Raw genomic sequence first — 20,839 nt, 5'->3', positions numbered from 1 at the left:
CTATCTATCTATCTATCTATCTATCTATCTATCTATCTATCTATCTATCTATCTATCTATCTATCTATCTATCTCAATTTGGAGTACAGTATTGGAAATTGTTGTTCAGGGAGGAGCAGTGCCCCTGGTTGAGGGGCTACTTCTAGCTGTGGTGCCTAAACAACTTGTGTTGTGGGGGGACACAAATAAAAATCACAGGCTCTCATGACTCTCTCTCTCTAGTTGCAGAAAACGGCTTTCTCCAACTTTTCCAGGCCTTACAGATAGGCCTTGTGGGGAATCCAGTAGCCTTGCAGCATGGAGAAGTGTGGAACTCTAAGGAAGGAAGAATGCACCAAGAATTGCCAAAAAAAAAAAAAAAAAAGACAGAAAAGGGAAACTACTGACTTTCCAAATCTCAGCTAAACCTGAATATATGACTGGTCACAGTGACTTCTTTCCTCTATTCTTCTTTCTTACGCTATCAGCCATTCAAGACGCCTCATCTTTTTTTAATCGCCATTGCCTATATCTTGCTGCATTGGGTACTGTTTACCTACAGTGGAGTAAAATGAATCTTTTAACAATTGTTGACTGCAATTATTGACAGGTTGGTATATGATTCTTTTCGAAAAGAAAAAAAAAACACTCCTAAAAAAACGAAATCTTAATTGGTTGTTGGAAATAACTATTTTATGTGGATATAAAGTGGGACTGAAATTGAAAAGACTTTCTTCTAAGGAAGATATTAAGGCTGGAGATGGAAGCTAAGGAAATCATTATTTTCACTGTCCTAGATCCAGAAAAGCAAACAAGTGAAATCTGTTGTAGTAAATGTTTTTGCCTCTTGTTGTAAATCCATTAATGCTTTCTCTCTGTGTGTAGTTGTATGAAATAAACATTTATGGCTCATATTATGGAATTGGTTTATGAAGGGGACTGTAGAAAGCAAATGGCCATCCTGGCAGGTTCATGCCCACTTGGGTTTTACTCCCAAATCAGTAACACAAATAAATTCAGTTTTCGATGTTTAAAATGCAGATGTGTCACCTTGAAGGACTATATACTCTCTGCTTCCAAAATGGCTGCTGCCTTCAAAGAAAGGACACAAAGGGCGGTGTTGCTTTTGATTCCAATTTTTAGACTTGCCCAGAAGAGGAAGCCCACTTTTGGGGTGATTTTACTGAATGCTATAGAAAATAACACTTTACGGTTACCAAAAGAACAGCAAAGAATAGGACTTTCCTCATTCAAAAGCACCCTAGTTTAATTTTGAACTAGCTTTGCATAAAAGTGAGGCATCCTCTTTGTTCAATTTGGAAAAATGGGTGTCTCCTTCAGTTAAGATGCTGCCCATTGTATGAAATCTCCAAAATCCAATCCCACCCACACCATTGATTCTACAAACCTTGAAACAATCCTGCATGCATGCATATATATATTCACTTGGAAGGAAGTTCCACCTAACCTTTCAAAACTTAACTTCCAAGTCAGCTGTACTTGTACAAAGCCTTGCATTGCAACATTCAGCTAAGTCTTGCTGTTCTCCAGCAAGAGATATTTCATCTCTATTTTATTATTATTATTATTATTTTTTAAAGATATAATATAGACACCCACTCTAGTGGACTCTGGACGGCTTACAAAATACAATACTAAATTAGAACAATTAAAAATATTAACTACAAATCCTTCATTGTTTAATATGTATATTTAGAACAAATGGACTCTCTCCTTTGCCAGGTTTTTGGGGCTATTTTCCTAGACTTAACCTGTATAAGTTAAGGGGAGAATGACCAGCAAGGCGTTTTTGCCGCATTTATGCAAATTCCTGCACCAAACCGTCTGCTTTGCAGTTTTTGCCGCAGACCCTTCACGTGGATGAGCTCCCAGCCTGCTAGTGTAATGCTGGAAATATAGGGTGGGGGTGTGTTTCAGGCAGGGAGGGGCCCCTTTGGAACCAAGAAAGAGCCTAGCTAGGCTAATGGTTCAGCAGAAAGTCCATAGAGCGAAGGACTCTGTGTGTGCAACATTCATTCGAGCCCAAACTAGGTTTCTTAAAAGAAAAGGGAATTATGTGGTTGAGAAAGGAGCTTCTATACACAAGGTAAGAAAAAACAGTGGCAGAAATGGTGTTGGGGGTGATACACAAGGCAACCACGACCCTCAGTTTCTAAGTTTTCAAAGGGTAGCATATTGCAAAGGTTCTCTGCTTGCCTTTTAGCATTCTGGAGGACTTCTGACCTTTGGGGAAGAAAAGAAGGAAGGAAAGAGGAGAAGAGGATGAAGAGAGGTGGCAATTTTTTTAAAATAACTTAGTTAGCAGTGGAACAAGAACAAGGTTCCTATGGGCTAGTGTGTTCGTGGTTTCAAAAAAGATGTAACCCTGATTCATTGTATGGAATGCTGCTCTCTATGTAGGGGGGTCAATTGTAACCCTACCCCCTTCAACTTCTGGTTTCTAGATAAAGTGGAGGACACCCATATTCCCCACTGCCAGCTGGGGTTCATAGGTGCAGGAATTCCAAAGACAGGGCTGTGAATTGCTGGGGGAAGCGCTATTCTACACAATTATCTTGGAGCTGTGAAATGAAAGCCCGTTCTGACGATAGCCTCCTGAACCACAATCAACCAGGGGCTTCTTGATGGAGAAAAGCTCTTTGTTTAGCTTAGCTGCATCTTTAAGGCAGAAGAGCATCCTGTTTAAAATTGTCAGGAGAATATACTAATGGTTCCTTCCTTGGGTGATGTGGAAAAAAACAGTTGCTCATTAAAGGCTATAAATGCTAGTTTGGACCGCATCATCATACAATTTCACTCAAATAAATGGAGCTAGAATAAGAATTGCCATAGATATTTGAAAAGGTGCCCTTTCTTTTTTTCTTGTATTGTGAGGAGGGTGTATCTCCCCACGGGTGAGTGACAAGAATTATACCAGAGAAAATAATGTAAAAATAAAAGAGTTGTGTACAAGTTTACAAATCAGAAAAAACAGGGTAGCAGGCCAATCCCTTTCAGTAATTCTATTGTAAATTATAAATTTTGGGGAGTTATTTGTAAAAAAAACACAAAACAATAAAGGCGGGATACAAAAAAATAAAAATGAAAATGTAATAAATGCACACAAGCAAATTCATTCCGTTTCCTAAACAGAGGAGGGAGAGGAAATGAATTCCCCAGAGAGAAATTTAGACAAATTCTGGAGGAATCTATGAACCTTCTACTTATTGTCTACAAATGGGGAATGCACACACTGGTCCACCCTCCAGCGTAGAGGAAAGTTTGCTGAAGGTGCTTAAAAAGGCTTCTCTCTCTATGAAATCTGGGGCTGCCCATAGACCCCTGAGCCTAATTGTTACTAACTGCAGTTTGCACCTTACTTATATGGCAACAGCAGGGTAGTTAAGCGCCTGAGCTGCAGAATCTTGTTGCTGTCTTTAACATAAATCGCCTTCAAATCTTGACCCAGTTATTCCAGAAGCCTTCAGATGGTTTAAGGCAAAGCTAGTCTCTCTCCCTTTCACACTGCAGTACAAGAATCCCACCATATTGGTCCCTCTGACAAGGCTGCTGTAAGGCTTGCAGAGAGAAGGTATGTAGGAATGTCCTTGCTGTTGCTAGGACCCGCCTCCTCAATGTTCCTTTGTTTCTGATTCCGCAACCAGGCTTCTGAACATCTCCATATCTTCCTAGATATAGACCAGCATGCTTGGGCTGCTGTTTACAGGAAGGAAAGAAAGAAGATGCTGCGCCAATCGATCCAAATGAAAGTACCACTCCCAAAATGGAAGACAATCCCAGCAAATCGCCTAGTAACCAGAATGACCGAGAACAGCAAATATATTTTTTAAAAAATAGGGGATAACTGGTTTTGGAAATATCCAGGTTAAAGATAACCCCAGCAGATCTCCTAGTACTCAGAATGACTAAGAAAGGCAAGTGTTTATCAATAGGGAATAACTGATTTTGGATGTATGAAAATTGAATAAAATCATGTTTCTAATGAAGCTTCTGTTTCACCCTGAACTGTAACAAAAAAAACATATGTGCGTGCCGGTCTGATAGATTGTATGTGGATAGTACATGGGATGTGTAACTAGACTGGCCTTTTCAGACAGCAAAAATGCAGTATTTTGTCTTCAAGAAGATCTAGTCAGAACTTGTGATGGTGGCAGTATGTGAGCACAAACTAGCCCACCTCATTTTAGTCAAGCGTATTAGTAAAAGCAGCCCAGTCTAAGGTTCAGCGGGTCATGCAAATGCAGAACCTTGTGTTTGTTCATTTAGTAAACCATGGCTACATTAACTAACCTTGAATAAGCCTGTGCTAAATGTTACAAGGACTCCTTTACTGGTAAGAAAGACAAACAGAAAGAGAAAGAAGCTTGTGTTTAAATTTATATACCCCCATTCATTCTCAACAATATGTGAGAATATATAATATTCATTCTCAACAATATATATGAGAATATACAATGATCATTCTCAACAATATATATGAGAATATACAATATTCATTCTCAACAATATATATGAGATTATACAATGATCATTCTCAACAATATATATGAGAATATACAATATTCATTCTCAACAATATATATGAGATTATACAATGATCATTCTCAACAATATATATGAGAATATACAATATTCATTCTCAACAATATATATGAGAATATACAATGATCATTCTCAACAATATATATGAGAATATACAATGATCATTCTCAACAATATATATGAGAATATACAATGATCATTCTCAACAATATATATGAGAATATACAATATTCATTCTCAACAATTATATATGAGAATATACAATGGTCATCCTCAACACCACTCATACAGAAGCAACATTAGGTGTCCCAAAGGTGCTTTTTCACGAGGGAACTGGACTTTCTTTTTTCTTTGAAGAACCTTCTTCAGCTCTTTTTCCAAGAGAGAGAGAAAAAATACTCCAGTTGCCTCGTGAAAAAGCATCTTTGGGACAACCGGGACCTGGATGGCTGAGAGTCTCCATAAACATTAGATGTATGTAAAGAACGGTCTCGGCAGCCACGTTTTTGGTTCGTTGGCCTTCGCTCTCTCCCAAATCAGAAGCAACCGGCGCTTGCTTTGAAATCCCATGAAAATCAATGGGAAGCAGACCTCCGCGCTCGCGTGTCCGGCTGCAATCTTGGCGCTTACAGTGGGGCTCCGCGGCCTGCTTGGGCAGAAGCCGGTGGCGGCCTTAATCCGCGTGCCTTCAACTCAGCACTAATCTAGCTGTTCTTTCCAGCCGTGCACGGCGAAACGCGTTTACCTGAAGCAGGACCGTGTGAAACCAAACGGGCCTGCCTTCCTCCCGAAACTTGCGGGTAGGGAAAGGAAGGAAGGGACTTCGATTTCCCGTCGCAGGCGCTGGGCTCACGGCTCGGTTTCACGAGGCGGGCTCAGCTTTCCCAGAGAGGAGGGCAACGGACGCTGGAAGGGGGTCCCCGGAACAAAGCGGTTTCGAGGTGCCTTGGGCCGGAATCGGGGCCCAAATGCCCGCTTGCCTTTAGTTACTTTTCTACGGTAGACGAAGACACGAAGGAAGAAGCCGGGTCATAAATAACACGTCGGATTTTTTTAATTATTATTTTGATTATCGATAATGAAAAAAAAATTAATCAGGGTTTAATTAAAATATTTTCTTACGTCCCTCATCGGTCGACAAATTATTTCCTCTCTTCATTAAGTTAATTTAGGAGAAAGAAAGGGGGGAATTGAACCATTTTAAGCGAGCTAAAGAAGTGCACTTAGCTGGTTTGATTCTTAAAGTAATAGGAGAGGCCGGACGTTTCCGCCCTTGGAGGAAAGAAAAAAGAAAAAAAAAAGAAATCTTTAGTAAAAATCTGCAGGTAAAAAAACTACTAGCTTTTTTAGTATCAAAGTCCAAGGAGAAGTGGAAGGAAGAAGGAGAGGAAGGAGAGGAGAGGAGAGGAGAGGAGAGGAGAGGAAGGAAGGAAGGAAGGAAGGAAGGAAGGAAGGAAGGAAGGAAGGAAGGAAGGAAGGAAGGAAGGAAGGAAGGACAATAACCAATGTAGAAAGTGCAGCAGTTGCCATATGGGAATCGAGCTAAGGCGCCCAGTGCAGTAACAAAAGCCTAACTCTCATCTAGCCCAGAAATGTCAGAAGGTAGTTTCAAAGAAAACAAAAGGTGCCTTGAGAGTAGTCCAATCATGGTGGAGGTGGCAGAGATCAAGACAAGCACCCCGGCCTGTCCATCCGTTGATGCCCCGAAGTCTTTGGCCAAGGTTCCCAGCAGCAGAAGGAGGAGGAAGAAGAGCTTAATTTGCTGGGACCGAGGCTTGTGCTTCCAGGTCTCTGTCGGCTTCCTTTTTGATCTCTCCTTCCTTCCCCTCTTGCTGAGTGGCCGGGAACTTGTCCTTGTTGTTCTCTTTTTTCCATTTCATCCTCCGGTTCTGGAACCAGATCTTGACCTGCCGCTCGGTCAGTCCTAGCGCGTGGGAGACCTCGATCCTCCTCTTCCTGGTCAAGTAGGGGTTAAACAGGAACTCCTTTTCCAGCTCCAAAGTTTGGAAACGGCTGTAGGTTTGCCTCCCTCTCCGCCTCCCGGGAGCGGCTGTTGGAAACAAAAACCACAGCGTTTCTTTACAAAAGGAAAAAAAAATATTAAAAAAAAATAAACCAGGAAACAAAACAACCAAAAGCAACGGCTTGGCTCGCGGCCCCGGCGCTTTTAGGCTTTCCTGTCCCAGAGAATAAAGTATGTTGAACAAATTATTTTCCAGTGCCCAAAGCATGAGCTCTGGCTGTTTATTCAAATCTCTTCCTCAGTTACAACTAACAGAGTGAATTAACTTGCTATAAATGCAAGTACTCTTGAGTGTACCCGTACGTGATCCAAACGCAGTTTTAACACTCAGAATAAAATCTGAAATATTATCTGGTTTGTTCTGGTTTCTTTCAAAATATCGTTTTTTAATGCCACAGTTCAAACAATTTGTGGTTTGGGCGTCGTTTTAAGAAATCCTTATATTATCAGAAACAATTGTACCGAGTGTGTTGTTAACAAGGAATTATCGCTATCACAACAGTATAATGTAACTGTGAAAGGAAAATGAAAGAAAGAAAAAGGGGATTGACGGAATAACTGGCAGCTCGATTTAAGAGGGGAAGAAAAGAAAAGAGAGAGAAAAAAGTAGAAAGAAAGCAAAAAGAGAGGAGACAAAGAAGAGAGAGAGAGAGAGAGAGAAAAGAAAGAAAGAAAGTGAGAAAGTGAGAAAGAGAGAGAGAGAGAGAGAAAGAAAGTGAGAAAGAAAGAAAGAAAGAAAGAAAGAGAAAGAAAGAAAGAGAAAGAAAGAAAGAGAAAGAAAGTGAGAAAAAAGAAGGAAAGGAACGGGAAGAATAAAGGCAATCAGTTTGGGAGAAAGTGAGAAAGAAAGTGAGAAAAAAGAAGGAAAGGAACGGGAAGAATAAAGGCAATCGGTTTGGGTCCAACCTTGTGGTCTCATCCAGGGAAACACTGGAGAAGAAGACGCGCTCTGATTTAAGGGCCTTGGTTCCTCGCCAATATTAGCACAGGACGATTTACAGTCGGGATACTGAAGCAGCTCGGCCTCTTGGTGTGTCGTAAAAATCGTCGGTCGCTGTAAGTTATCGTATCCGTAAAACTTGGTCGGCTCGGCTGAACAAGGCAGGCCGGAGCAGGGGGCTTGCAAAGGAGGCGGGGGAGGCGGGGGAGGCTGGTAAGCCGAGGGGCTCCCCCCGGCCAGGTGCTGCTGTTGCTGCGAGTGGGGAGGAGGAGGAGGAGGAGGAGGAAGAGGAGCGTGGGGAGAAGGGTGGAAGTAGTCCGCGCCGCTGACGGCCGGGCCGGGCCCGGGAACCGGCGGCGCAGGGGGGTAGCCTGAGGCGGCGGCCGCGGCTGCAGCGGCCGCGGCGGCTGCAGCGCTGTTCCCGTAGAGCAGGGCGGCGGCGGCGGCGGCGGCGGCGGGCGCAAAGTGACAGTCGTAGTAAGCGGGATTGATGGGCGGCTCGCCCCCTCCTGCCGCCGCCTTGTACTTGGAGTACAGCGGATTGACAAAGTAGGAGCTCATCGGAGGGCGGGGGGCGAGCGGAGGCGCCGCCAGCCGCAGCAGCAGCAAGTCCAGGAGAGCAGCAGCAGCAGCGTCCGCCGCCACCACCACCACCGAGGCCTGCGCAGCCGCCGCCCGGATGACCCAGCTGCTCGGCCAGGCTGCTCCGGCGGCTCTGCCTGCCTTTGCGGACGCACACTGGCGTCGTGGAGCAGAGCCGGGCCGTAGTCGCTGGCCGACTGACCTGCCTCACTGCTTTTACAATTTCCTATTAGGCACACACCAGCCCTGTCGCCGCCACACACTCACTTCACAGGGGCCAGAGTTCAGGGCAAGGCAGGAGAGCAAGGCTTGGCTTGGCGCGCTCAACCTCCGGAGGCCAAAACGAAGTCCCGAACTAAGTATGGAGAGGGAGAGGGGGGGGGGATCCGAGCCCGCCTGCCCTACTTCCTAAAGTAGCCCCCTCGTTGCCCCTGGCAAGCAGCCTCTCCTCTCTGAGCGTCCCCCCCCCACCCGTCCCGCCGCCCGCTGGTAAGCGCCGGGTTCTCTGCTGCGACGCCCGAGCGCAAAAAGCTCGAGCGGAGAGAGAGAGAGAGAGAGATCAAGGGCAGATAACGCAGAGCGCTCCAGGGGCTGGAGGGGAAGGCAGAGCGAGGACTGCGCCGAGGATCTCCGGCGGGGGGGGAGGAGGAGGAGGAGAAGAAGAAGCGATCGAGTGGAGAAGGCCCTTCGGACTTTTAAGGGAGGCGGCCTTCGGGACCGGCTGGGGGAGAAACGGGTTGCGCTGCGCCGCCGTTGCGATCCAGGCTAAGGATAGAGCCGCTCCGCATCGAAATCGTCTCTTCGAGAAGCCGCGTGTCTCTGAACATGTGCAAAGCGCTGGCCAGCCTGGAGAAGGAAGAGGGCTTCTGCTTTCGGGTCAAAGGGCCTTGCCGAGCCTCCAAAACAAAACAAAACAAAACGCCAAAGCGTCGCCGAGTAGAGGAAGCGGATGTAGTTCCCCGGCCGGCGGTCTTGCGCAAGCGGGGTCCCCAAGGGCGCCAAAAGGGACCCGGGCGACCGCGAGGGCCCGGGGGGGGGGAAAGGGACTTACGATATCCCGCGACCGCTGTCGTGGAGGTCACATTAGTCGCCCTTTCAATGCCTTTGCTCGGCCGGGCCTGCGTCTCTCGGCTTGCTAGGGTAGCGCGGGCCGGAGGAGGAAGGCTGGAGGCGAGCGCGCAGAAAAGCCAAGCCGGCCGAGCGGGGGAGGAGAGGGGAAAGGAGAGGAGAGGAGAGGAGAGTGAGGGCGGCGGATGCAGCGGGTAGGCCGCGGGCAAATGAGATGCCCATTTCCCCTTGACGCAGCGCGGCGGCTCCCGGGTTCATTGGCCCTTAATGGCAATCATGCCCATGAATACGCTTTCCACAATTTCCCCCTCGCGGGGCGTCGTTAGCCCAGCCAAGCAAGCGACCGGCATCCCGGAAAGGGCGCGCTGCGGAGGTGGAGGAATGTTTCTCCCGGGAGAGAGAGAGGAGAGGCGAAGTCCGGGAAGAGCCGAACCCAGCACGGCCCGTACCTTCCTTTCCAAAGCGGAGGCGAGGACTGGGGTGGGGGGGGGAACGGAGGCTGTCTTGGGCCAAAGCGCGTTTCTGGAGCCCCGGGCGTTGCTCTCGAGTCGGACCGAGGGTCTTCGGGGGAACGTCCCGGCAGGCGCGCAGGCGGGGAGTGGTGTGACTCGGCCGAAAGAGAGAGAGAAAGGTCGGAGAAGACTTTCTAAGCCAGTGTTTCTCAACCTGGGCAACTTTAAGATGGATGGACTTCAACTCCCAGAATTCCCCAGCCAGCTTTGCTGGCTGGGGAATTCTGGGAGTTGAAGTCCATCCATCTTAAAGTTGCCCAGGTTGAGAAACACTGTTCTAAGCCCTCCTGCCGAGCCGGAGCCTCCTTAAACTGGAAGGCCCGGCAACACCCCAGCTTTCGCCCGGTGGAAATGGTGTGTGGTGCCCAGGCAAGGAAAACAGAACCTGCAGAGGGCATTTTTTTTTAGCCAAAGAGTCAAAATCCTGGATTTGGGAAGGCTGGCAGACAGCAGTGATTTTAAGAGGCGTTTGGCCCCAACACTTCAGCCTGCACACACTGAGCAAGCCATAAAGTCCAAGCCCCAGCCCAGCAGGGTCCTTAAAAAGAGCTCCATCACCTTGTAAGCCTCTATCATGTATGTCTTCTTGGGGGGGGGGAAGTAGGGGGAAGATCTGAGCCATGTTAACACATGAATGCTGTTTCTCTGGATTAGCCGTTGTCATAAATTGTCTCTTTTTAAGGTATGTAACTGTGCCTGTGTTTTTATTCTGAACTCACTTACAGCAAGAGTATTACACCCGCCACAATACTGGCAACATACCAGGACAGATTTTGGACTGTCTTTTTTTTTCCCCCATTCTCACACACAGAGACTTAAAGGAGGCCTTATTTGTCTTCCAGTCACCCTGTGTGTATTTCCAGGAATGAAAGAAGTCAAGCTGGGCTCTGTCACTTCACAGACACATTTGAGCCGTGCTCTTAGCAGCAGACAGGGGCGGTTTGCCATTTGGCTTCTTCTGGGACTCCCCGGCCTACCCCTGCTGGGTCTCTGCTTGAGCTTTCCTGATGGTGTTCCTTCCAAGTTGCGTCCCTGCTTAATTTGGGCTCATCCAAGTGCTGCCATCTGCTGAGAGCTTTAACTGAATATTATAGCTGCTGCAGTTGAAAGCAGAATGGAAGAACAAAAGATTACAACAATTGACACCAGGTTTTGCTCCCTCTCTCTCTCTCTCTCTCTCTCTCTCTCTCTCCCTCCCTCCCTCCCTCCCTCCCTCCCTCTTTTACACATGACTAACTGGGTGCCATGGTTTTTGCTTACCATTATAAATTTAATATGCAAGCCACTGTAAGTTGCCTCTGGGATTGAGGCACTGGTACAAGTTTAATTAATAAAATATCCCTAAGCGCACCTTGAAGGCCCTTGGGTGGCAAAGCTTCTGCAAGCTCTGTTTTGTTTCCATAAAATCAACATTAACCTCTTGATAAAATAAAAATAAACAACGTACACATTTCTATAGGTCTCACTTAATTTCCTGACTTGTGCTTTAAATACAAAAGAATGGCCTGGAAATTCGTATTTTTCATGTGCACATATGCAATCTTTAATCATTAACTTTCATTGATATAAGTATTTTAGAAATACTGAATTGCTTATTTTACCCCATAATTAATTAAAACATACTAAAGAACAGTCATGTTCACTTATGCTGATGAGAAAAAATAAAATCCATGTATTTTCTTCTTTTCTGTTTATTTCCAAACAGAGGGTATACATATTTTTAAACAATTATTCTGTTGGACAAAGCCGGGAAATTAGAAGAGAATAGAGCGATATCGCCCTCTAGTGGCAAAAAACAATAATAATCTAAACTGGCTTTCCGAATAAAATCCCATCAGTTTTTTTCTACAAAGATTAGGAAGTTAACTCTACTGTCTTTTAATCTCCATTAATAAGAAAAATAACATATCTGTGCTAATTTTCCTTGTATGAATATTATTGATCTAATCCAAAATTTAGAGCAAAGTGTGCATTTATTACAAAATTACCAATCGGTTTTATAATCAGTATTGTAAGATAAAAGTATTATTGTATATGCCTTGTTTGGCATTTTTAGAGATTGCAGAATAGTTAACCGTGAATTTCAGCGTTGTCCTCTATTAGCAAGCATATAAGGTATTTCATTATTAGGTCTTTTTTCTGAACCAAGTGTCTTATTTAAGAGGGAAATATAAATATAATTTAAAGACACTATGAAGTCTGAGCTAATTTAATGTGGTGTGAATTTTTTCACATTTGTTTTTGTTTTCATATTATAGGCTTTCCCTTTTGAACTTGATTTTTAACTTAAAATCCTGACTGCAACCTTCATTTCCCCGCTTGTGCGTGATGTTATGGTCACAATCCTTCCCTTCCACATCATGATAAAAACGGTCTTTCAAGCACATGTAAGAACAGGCCACTTGGAAGGGATTTAAGATGCCCATATTTCCAACCAGAATCCATCAGACTAGCTAGTAACATTCTGAAATCAATACACATGGACTTGGATTAACCCTGGGAAGTTTAGATTCATCTCAGCTCAACCCAAAAGGCTGATAGCTTTTTTTCTTGCTCTAAATTGCTATGTCTGGTAAGTCTGAGAGAGGTCTAATTTTGACACGTCTCTTAACTTGCTTTTAGCCCCTTCCCAATCTGTTTTTTTTTTAAAAAAAATGATTTCTGCTTTTCTAAACTGATCCTCCAATGGCAATCCCAACCCAAGAACTGTCCCAACTTTTCCAGGGTTGGCGTCTTAACAGTTGATGTTTATGGCCCAACTTTTTAAGACCTCATTTTGTTAGCGTTTGTGTTTTTGCCCTTTCCAAAATACCCCACAAACATCAAAATAATGGTGGTCTCAAAAGTACCATCCCATATCGTAAACTCATTAGGTCCAGACGTCTGCTCTTTTCAATGGTTTTATTATACCTTGGCTCTTCCTGTTTTCAAAAAGAATGATAGGCAGAGAGTTGGCGATAAATAGAGCAGCAATCCAGCACTTTTTTCTCCGGCCTTTATCCTTCATGCTGCTGGGTAGGGAGCAGGGGAAAGGGAAGTACGATACCATCTCCAGATCTAAGAAGCCTCAAAGTCCCTGAGGCAGTTTCTCTGTGTTTAAATATTTGTTCAGATACCTTAAAAGGCTGTATTTCTAGATTCTTAAATTCGGCATAGAGCTTATGCCCGTTTTGTCTATTTATTATCTATCTATCTATCTATCTATCTATCTATCTATCTATCTATCTATCTATCTATCTATCTAAATCTGATTTCCTGAAGTCAATAGGACTTCACAGTCAGTTGGCGGATTTTAGCAAACTTTTTAAAAACACAGGCATGTAAATATAGTCAGAACAAGTTACTTGGCTAAATATTTGATTGACGTAAGCCCAGGATTAAATAGGCATTAAATATTATTGGCACAACTGACCAGGTAAAAGAGGGATTTATCATTTTTTATGGCCTAGATTTATTTAAAAAAAGAGGAAAAAAGTTCCAGGAGATACCATTTGGACATACAGAATAATTGTGACTTGATTTCTGCTCTTTATTTTGATTGACAAATAAAGATTTGTTAATCTCACCGTTCTCCCACCTCATAAAAAGAAATAGTTCCAAAAACCTTTGTACTTTTTTATTTTCTGAACAAGTAATATGTTTGTAGGATGCCATCAAGAATAATACTGTTGTTTCCTAGGTTGGTAGCCAGTTGGGAGTGGAAGATGATCCTTCAGTCACTGAAAAGCCAGTCACTGTATTTTAGATTAAGGGTGATCTAGTAGAAACCGTGGATTTGCAGACAGTTTTGGAGACAGAGATGGCCAAGCTGTGGCCTTATAGCAAGCAGCCAAAGGCACTTATGTCACACTGAGATCTGTCTTCCCACTTGCTTTCCCCTTCAAAAGCTGAAGATTTTGTTTTCATGAGCCCAAATTTTATTCCAGAACCTAGGACACATGCAAGTAAATAAACAAATAAACAAAAAACAGGGAACAAGAAGCAAATAATAATAGAAGATAATGAATTGGAGTTTTTTTTATCACAAGATATCAGGATCTGAAGATCAAAATTGAAAGATTATGGCATAAACCAGCCATAGTTGTCCCAGTGGTTATCAGCATACCGGGTGCCATATCCAAAAATCTTGGATGACACTTAGAAAATCTGTGCATTGACAACATACCCATCTGTCAATTGTAAAAGGCCACACTGCTTTGAGTCACATACATACTATGCCAATATATTATGACATCTTAGGTTAACACCAACACCAGCTACAGAACTGGCAGTTGTGCTTCACATTGTTGTGAACAGATAATAATAATTCATTCTTAAATAGAATCACAAATAAAACAAAAAATACAGACTGTGAACCAAAGTGTTTTAGGCCTACAAACATTAATAAAGTTTCAAGTACCACTCTTAATACACTGCATTGAAGAAAGGAAGCTGTGCTTAAATAATAATAATATATTATTAATAATATTGGCACTCTGGATGCCATACCAAAACATCTTGGATGGCATTTAGAAAACTTCTCAGTGACAAAATTTCCATCTGTCAACTACAAAAGGCCACTGCTTGGATCCATAAATATACTATACGGATTATGATTACAATATGACATCCTAGGTTGGGAGGAACGCCACGAGAATAAAGGCCAATCTCATAACTGGCAGCTATGATTTCACTTTAAAAAAAAACCATCTGGCTATGTAACCATAATAATAATAATCCCCCTTAATTTTAGAAAAAAAAACCTACCCTGCTTGGAATTGCCTATATTCTTAGAGACTACCTTAATAATTCTTAATAATTTTTAGGTTCTTGGTTAAGACTTGAATTATTAAATTTCCACCAGTCCTTGACTATGAATCTAACTGTGGGTAAGCCATACATAATAATCCCCATTCTCATCCTTCTTTCTGACATGAGTCTTGGAAAACTAAGTAGGCAGAACCCAGAGAGATGGGGGAACAGTCAAACTGTCTTTGAGGAAGTGCAGGCTTTGCGTGCTAATGCATTAAAACAGCTTGCTTTATAATTCAGGATTATCGTGAAGCTCCTTAACTTTGCTATAACTCTGGGCAAGACACTGGAAAGGGGGGGTGGTGAGGTTTTCTAAGTCACTTTTGCGAAGCACTTCAAACAATAAACTCCCCCCAAATAATATGCACTCACTATATGTCAAAACCAAGTGAAAGGTGGGAGAAAAAAACAGCTTTTCAAGTCTTCTCTGCCCAAAAGCCTTTCCCGCCCATCCCTTTTCATTCTAAAGTATCAAGGGTCGCATATCTTTCATTTTTAAAAAAATCTTCTGATCTAAAGTTTGAATCAATGCACCTGGGGAAAATTTTTTTAAGAATAATTAATTGCTGCAATTCTCTGTACACATGTGCATTTGTGTGTACATGTGTATCTGGGTGTGTATCATAAAAAAAAAATGCTACAATATTTCCACCAAAATACACCCGTAGTTGTTAGTCCCCTTTATTCCCTTTTTCCTTTATTCATTTTTTTCATTTTCATTCTTCGGTTCTGAAACCAGATTTTAACCTGTCTCTCTGTGAGGTTTAAAATCCTAGCGACTTCATAGCGGCGTTCTCGGGTGAGGTACATATTAAAGAGGAATTCCTTTTCCAGTTCCAGAGTTTGGAATTTTGTGTAAGGACAGCGCTTTTTCCGGGTGGAGCGGGCATGGATCCAGTTTGCAGCGGGGTTATCTGAAAAGGAGGGAAACAGGAGAGGGGAAGAAAATAAGGGAGGGGAGGATTTGGTGAGGGGAGAAGGGCAGCCACGGGGGTGGGGTGGGGGTGGAAATGAGAGGAAGGTTGTTAAATTAATTTCAGAAGTCTCCCTGTGCTTTTCACAACCGAGGAGAGATTATCATAAAATGCCTGAAAAGCCCAGTCTGCTGGCCTGACCGAGTGAGGTCTTCTTGATGACAGAAAAGTAGTTATGGGGTTCCCTTTTTATGGGTGCCTGTTGGTGCTTTGCTGGGATAGGAGTCTAGACGTTTTTATAGGTTAGTAAAACTATCCCTTTTGCACACTGGAGCCTTACAGGTTGGGGCAATAAATCAGCTTGTGTGTGCTTTCTTTTCCTTCCTTCCTTCCTTCCTTCCTTCCTTCCTTCCTTCCTTCCTTTTTCTTTCTCTTTCTTTCTTTCTTTCTTTCTTTCTTTCTTTCTTTCTTTCTTTCTTTCTTTCTTTCTTTCTTTCTTCCTTCCTTCCTTCCTTCCTTCCTATCCCAATTTTCTCCTTTTTTCAAAACTTACTTGGGCCGAGCTGCTGCTCCTGTTTTTCCTCCTTCAGGTCGCTGAGCGGGCTGGGGTTACGGCTGCCTCCAGAGGCTGGCTTGGCCGGGCTGAGGCTGGCGTTGCTGGCGGTGGCGGCGAGGGCGGGTGCACCCAGCCCGGCAGCAGCCGCCGCCGCCGCCGCCTGTTCGCCGGCTGCTGCCAGAAAGGAGCCGCACGTGTAGTCGGAGGGCCCACGGGCGCGGCCGGCGGGCGAGGAGCTCTCGGTCCGTGGGGCCGGAGAAGCGGACGCGGAGGCAGGGGCGCCGCTGGCGGTAGAAGCGAAGCCTCGGGGGTCAAGCGAAGCGGAGCTGGCAGCCTTGCCGATCCCGTAGAGGTGTCCAGCAGCGGCGGCGGAGTCTCGGTCGGAGACGACGGCGGGCGCAGCCGAGAGGGCGGCGTGGCTGCCGCGAAAGGCCGCGTAGGGGTCGAGCCAGGAATGGACGTACCTGGGCCCCTCGCCCGGCCCTCCAAGGGGTGGCGGGGCCACGTACGGAGGGTAGACGCCCGGCAGCGGGGTGGACGGCTGAGCCGGAGCAGGGCGGGCGGGCACGGCGGGCCAGGAGGAGAAGACGGGCGGCTTGGGCGTAAAGCTGCACGGGGCAAACTCCGACCCTTCGGTTACCGCACCCGAGGGGGGCAGGCGGGGGGCGGCGAGGGGGTGACCCCCTGGTAGGAACCGGCCGGGGCCGCCGCCGCCCGCTCTTCCGCCGTACCCTTCCTCGGTGTCAGGGCCTAGGAGCGAGTCCACGTAGTAGTTACCGAGGGGCCCGCCCGACGACATTTTGGGGAGATTCCCTCCGTGGCACGGCATGGGGCGGAGGGGGGGGGGAGAGAGAAGTTGAGGGGAAAAGAAAAAAAAAAGGTTAACACTGTGGAGATTTTTCGCCCGGTCCCGGGAGCAACCCTGGGATTTTGCAGCCTTGCTCAGCCTCAAACTATTGGTCCCTCCGCCCACGTGATCATATTTACCAATACTCGCAGTAAATCAATCCGCTACTTTGGCGGTCGGGAACGTTTGCTGGTATATGATTTTAAAAAAAATTATATATATATATATATATATCTCCTTACCCCGCCCCAACTCATCTGCAACCCATGAAGAGCCCCCCCCCTCCCCTCAAACTGCACTTGAGGAAACGAAGGCCAGCCGCGGCCCTGACATTGTGCGCCGGGGGAGGGGAGGGGAGGGGGGGAGAGAAGGGGAAAGAGAGCGAGAGGACAGGAGCCGAATCCTTCCACGGCCCTCCCGCCTCAGCCAGACGCCCGGAGGGCGTGGCCCTCCCTCAGAGGAGCCAAAGCGCAAATTGGCGGACTATTTCTTCGCCTTCTTGGGCCGGAGTTCGCCATTCGTTCCCGCGCGCGTCCAACGGGCGGAGAGCGCTGACCGAGCTGAGCTCGCTGGCAGAAGGCCCTGAAAGACAGCGAGGAGGAGGAGGAGGAGGAGGAAGAGGGGAGGCCGGGCGGAGGTTGGGGGTGGTGGTGTGTGTGGAGAGAAGGGGAGACGCCGGGGAGCAAAGGAGAGACTCCCGGCCCCCAGAAAGCAAACGCCTAGGGCGAGCAGCTCGTGCAACTGCGCAGTGCGGGGCTCGTTTTGCCGGAGCGAGACTCGGGATCTCTTCCCAAACCGAGCAACAGGAGCCCTGAACGAATGGAAAGGAGGAGGGTGGGGGGGGGAGAGGGGAGAAAGCAGGGTTGCCCCTTGTCTTGTTTGAAAACAGGTGGAAGTCGAGACCTTCTCTCTCCGCGATGATTTTTATGCTTTTCAATAAATGTTTTATGAGATGGCATTTGATTACAGATTAATGCGTTCCGTCGTCTAATAAAACGGACTGGTGGCACGGAGCCTCTCTCTCTCCGTCTCTCTCTCTCCCTCCCTCCCTCCCTCTCTCCCCTCTCTTCCTCTCTCTCTCTCTCTCTCTCCCTCCCTCTCTCCCCCTCTTCCTCTCTCTCTCTCTCTCTGTCTCTCTGTCTCTCTCCGTCCCCCCTTTCCGCCTTCAGGGCTAACATCAACCTGAATGCCAGCCCTTCCCAGAGGTCTGAACTGCAAGGACTTCAAAGAAGCGGCAGTATAACTTCCAGGAGTTGGGGGAGAGAATAAAAACGAATTGAGTGCACCTAGTGAATGGAGCGGCCTCGGCCTTGCTACGCCCCAGCCCGCTGGAAGACGGCAGTCGAAAAGAGGGGTGGGGTGGGTTAGGGTGGGGTGGCGGCACCCCTGCCAACTTCCAGGAAGAAATGCTTTTTTTTTTTACTAGTTGGAAGCCCCCGGCCACCTCCAGTCGCTTCCCCCCACCATCCAATTAAATCGAGGACTTTCACCCGTATTTTACTGCCTTTATTATGGACTGGTGGAGGCCAAGTTTCCGGCTGTAGGTTTTAGCACTAGACTAGAGGAACAATGGTCTCGCCCGTCTTCCAGCAATTCAACTCCTTTTTCATCTCTCTTTTTTTGTTTTTTGTTTTTTTGCAAGCGCGCCCGCGCGCGGCTTTTTTCATTTTCTTTTTCATTAAGGCTAGACCTGGGTTTGCTTGAATGAGGGACGAGATCCGTGGGAATCCAGTGTCTCGCGTCAATTAAAGAAGCCGGACGCTGCTGTCCCGCACGTTTGCCTCCCGAAAGGCGCAGAAAGGCGAGGTGGAGTATTTTCCTAGTACGGTATATATATGCCTCTCCTTTCGGAAATTTGCTAGAAGCCGGCGTGTTTACAGCCCTATTCCTTTTAATTTCAAACAACATCAAAGCCCTCTGTTTATTATGGCGAAGGCACACGTTTATAGGTGGGATGCCCGTGCCTGCGTGCCTATGTGTCTATGCACAAGCACGCACGACCAGCCAGTCGCGCGTAAGGCTGAGAAACGTACCTATCCTAATTGGTGTAACAATGTGGAAACCATTGGCCTCGGCTGGCGCAGAATTTATGTTCAGAATAAAACGGGCTTGGAGACGCTGCCGAAGAAGGCAACGTCTGGGTGTTTCTCTTCACCCCTCAAAGTATGTAACAAATCCAAATTATGTTATGGGCAGCGAGGTGTCCGGATACCAAACTGACTGACATTTCAGCCAGTTAAATGTATAAGGGGAAAAACATGCTCGATCCACCAGATCGAAAGGTATGAGTTTAGAAACATGTGAGGTACATCAGCATATAAACAAAGAAAAACTCATGGGTAAATCATGGGTAAAGTCTTCGCAATACATCCCTGGAAGTTAGTAATGCTCAGACCATTTCCTAAGGAAATTTCCCTTCGCCAGATCGAGAATTCTTCTCAAAAAAACCACCTTCGCGGGCTAAAAGCAGCGGAGGAAGCCAGAACAGAGAACCAAACTCGTGCTCTGAGCTTCCTTTTCCGACGTACTCAGGTATCCTTAGGAAAGCAATACAGCATTTTCGTAAGGACAGAGGCAAGGTCCCGGCTTAGAACGCAAGGTGGGTCAATGGGGCGCCTGCTTTTTGAAGCTGAACACGGATCCAAGCGTTTGGACTTCTGTGGAGTCCTTGGTTTTCTCTCAGCTTGCTTGTTTTCTTGCAGACAGACATTACTTTGCAATGAAACGTCTGGAAGAAAACAGCCACGCTCAGAGAGCTGCAAGGACCCCAGAGTTTAGCCCTGAGCTACAAATATTCTCTTCCATTGGTACCCTTTGGACTTCATTTAAGAGTCACGTTCGTTTGCAAACTCCCACTGAACGCCCCCAGCTTTCTCTCTCGACCTCCTCTTCCTCCTTCCTTCCTTCCTTCCTTCCTTCCTTCCTTCCTTCCTTCCTTCCTTCCTTCCTTCTTTTCTTCCTTCCTTCTTTTCTTCCTTCTTTTCTTCCTTCCTTCCTTCCTCACTCCCTCCCCCCAGCCTCCTTTCACAAAAGATAAACTGACTGCTGGTAATATTTATTTTGCAGGAATGTGGGATGCAAAAAAGTCCCAAGCTCCATTATCTTGACATTTGGTGCAAGAACAATCAAAACGGCCAGGATTGCAGGGAAACTAAAACAGATTTGCACCGATCCATGCCCACATAAATCCCGATCCATGCCCACATAAATCCCGCGCACCCATTGCAACTTGTTGAAAGTGGAGAGGAAAGGGCTATAATGTTCAGACAGAGGGACAAAATTATTCCTCTGATTTTCAGAAGGCGACTGAGTAACACTCATTGCAGGTTCCTCAGCAGAGTTAAACACACAGACATACACACACATTTAAAGAAAATAAAGCACAATGTGTGGGAAGTTTCACTTACAGTTTCCCTTGCCTGCTAGATTGCCCACGACCAATATTTACAAAACATCCTGTTTATCCTGCTCCAGAGATTGCCTTACTTTGGTTTGAGGTTTCTGCTTTGCTTGTTTTTTTAAAGCCACTGACCATGTAATCGTGGAAAGGAGGCTTGTGTCGGCCTTAAGTCAAAGATTTTGTCAACCCTGAAAGCTTCCTGGCTACATTGCAACCAGCGCTTAGCCATTGCATTTGCTCTTACACTTAACAGTCCATAAAAAAGAAGGAGAAAGAGGAGGAGGAGGAAGAACAAAATGGGAACTAGTCAATGGCAAGCAGCTTCCCTTTCCTGCATGTCTGTCTTTTTCCAGGCCCGCAGGAAGGGATTCAGCCAACTCTTGGCTGCTCAGATTTTCTGGAAAGATGAATGGAACTCAGTAACTTTACAGAATTTATTGCATTATACATGCAAATAAGACATGCACAAAAAGGAGACATATTGCTTGTAAAGACCACAATTCCACATATGCACCACAAGGAGAGAGAGAGAAGGATACATCCATAGCTGTGGATGAAAGAGACTTTGACATGAAGCACAAATCTAACACATGGGAGGATGGAGATGGAGATTTACATCGTCAAATGTGCTCGTTTGTCCTTTCTTTTGCTTCCCAAACCCGGG

The 20,839-nt window shown here is 45.9% G+C and overlaps 2 protein-coding genes across 2 annotated transcripts; both read right to left on the bottom strand.

The window, feature by feature from the left end:
- Window positions 1-6,296: 6,296 nt before the first annotated feature.
- On the bottom strand, window positions 6,297-8,066 carry HOXD8 (homeobox D8). The gene is made up of 2 exons (XM_015814978.1): window positions 7,472-8,066; window positions 6,297-6,592 (listed from the first exon to the last, which is right to left on the bottom strand). The coding sequence occupies exons 1-2, from the start codon at window positions 8,064-8,066 to the stop codon at window positions 6,297-6,299; spliced, it is 891 nt and encodes a 296-aa protein (XP_015670464.1).
- Window positions 8,067-15,139: 7,073 nt separating this feature from the next.
- HOXD9 (homeobox D9) lies at window positions 15,140-16,727 on the bottom strand. The gene is made up of 2 exons (XM_029283956.1): window positions 15,926-16,727; window positions 15,140-15,372 (listed from the first exon to the last, which is right to left on the bottom strand). Exons 1-2 carry the CDS (start codon window positions 16,725-16,727, stop codon window positions 15,140-15,142), a joined length of 1,035 nt encoding a protein of 344 aa, XP_029139789.1.
- Between the last annotated feature and the right edge of the window lie 4,112 nt (window positions 16,728-20,839).

This window comes from Protobothrops mucrosquamatus, unplaced genomic scaffold (genome assembly GCF_001527695.2).
Source record: "Protobothrops mucrosquamatus isolate PMUCROS unplaced genomic scaffold, P.Mucros_1.0 scaffold301, whole genome shotgun sequence".
Lineage (NCBI taxonomy): Eukaryota > Metazoa > Chordata > Lepidosauria > Squamata > Viperidae > Protobothrops > Protobothrops mucrosquamatus.
The sequence above is the reverse complement of the archived record's forward strand: the minus strand, read 5'-3'. Positions and strand labels throughout refer to the sequence as shown.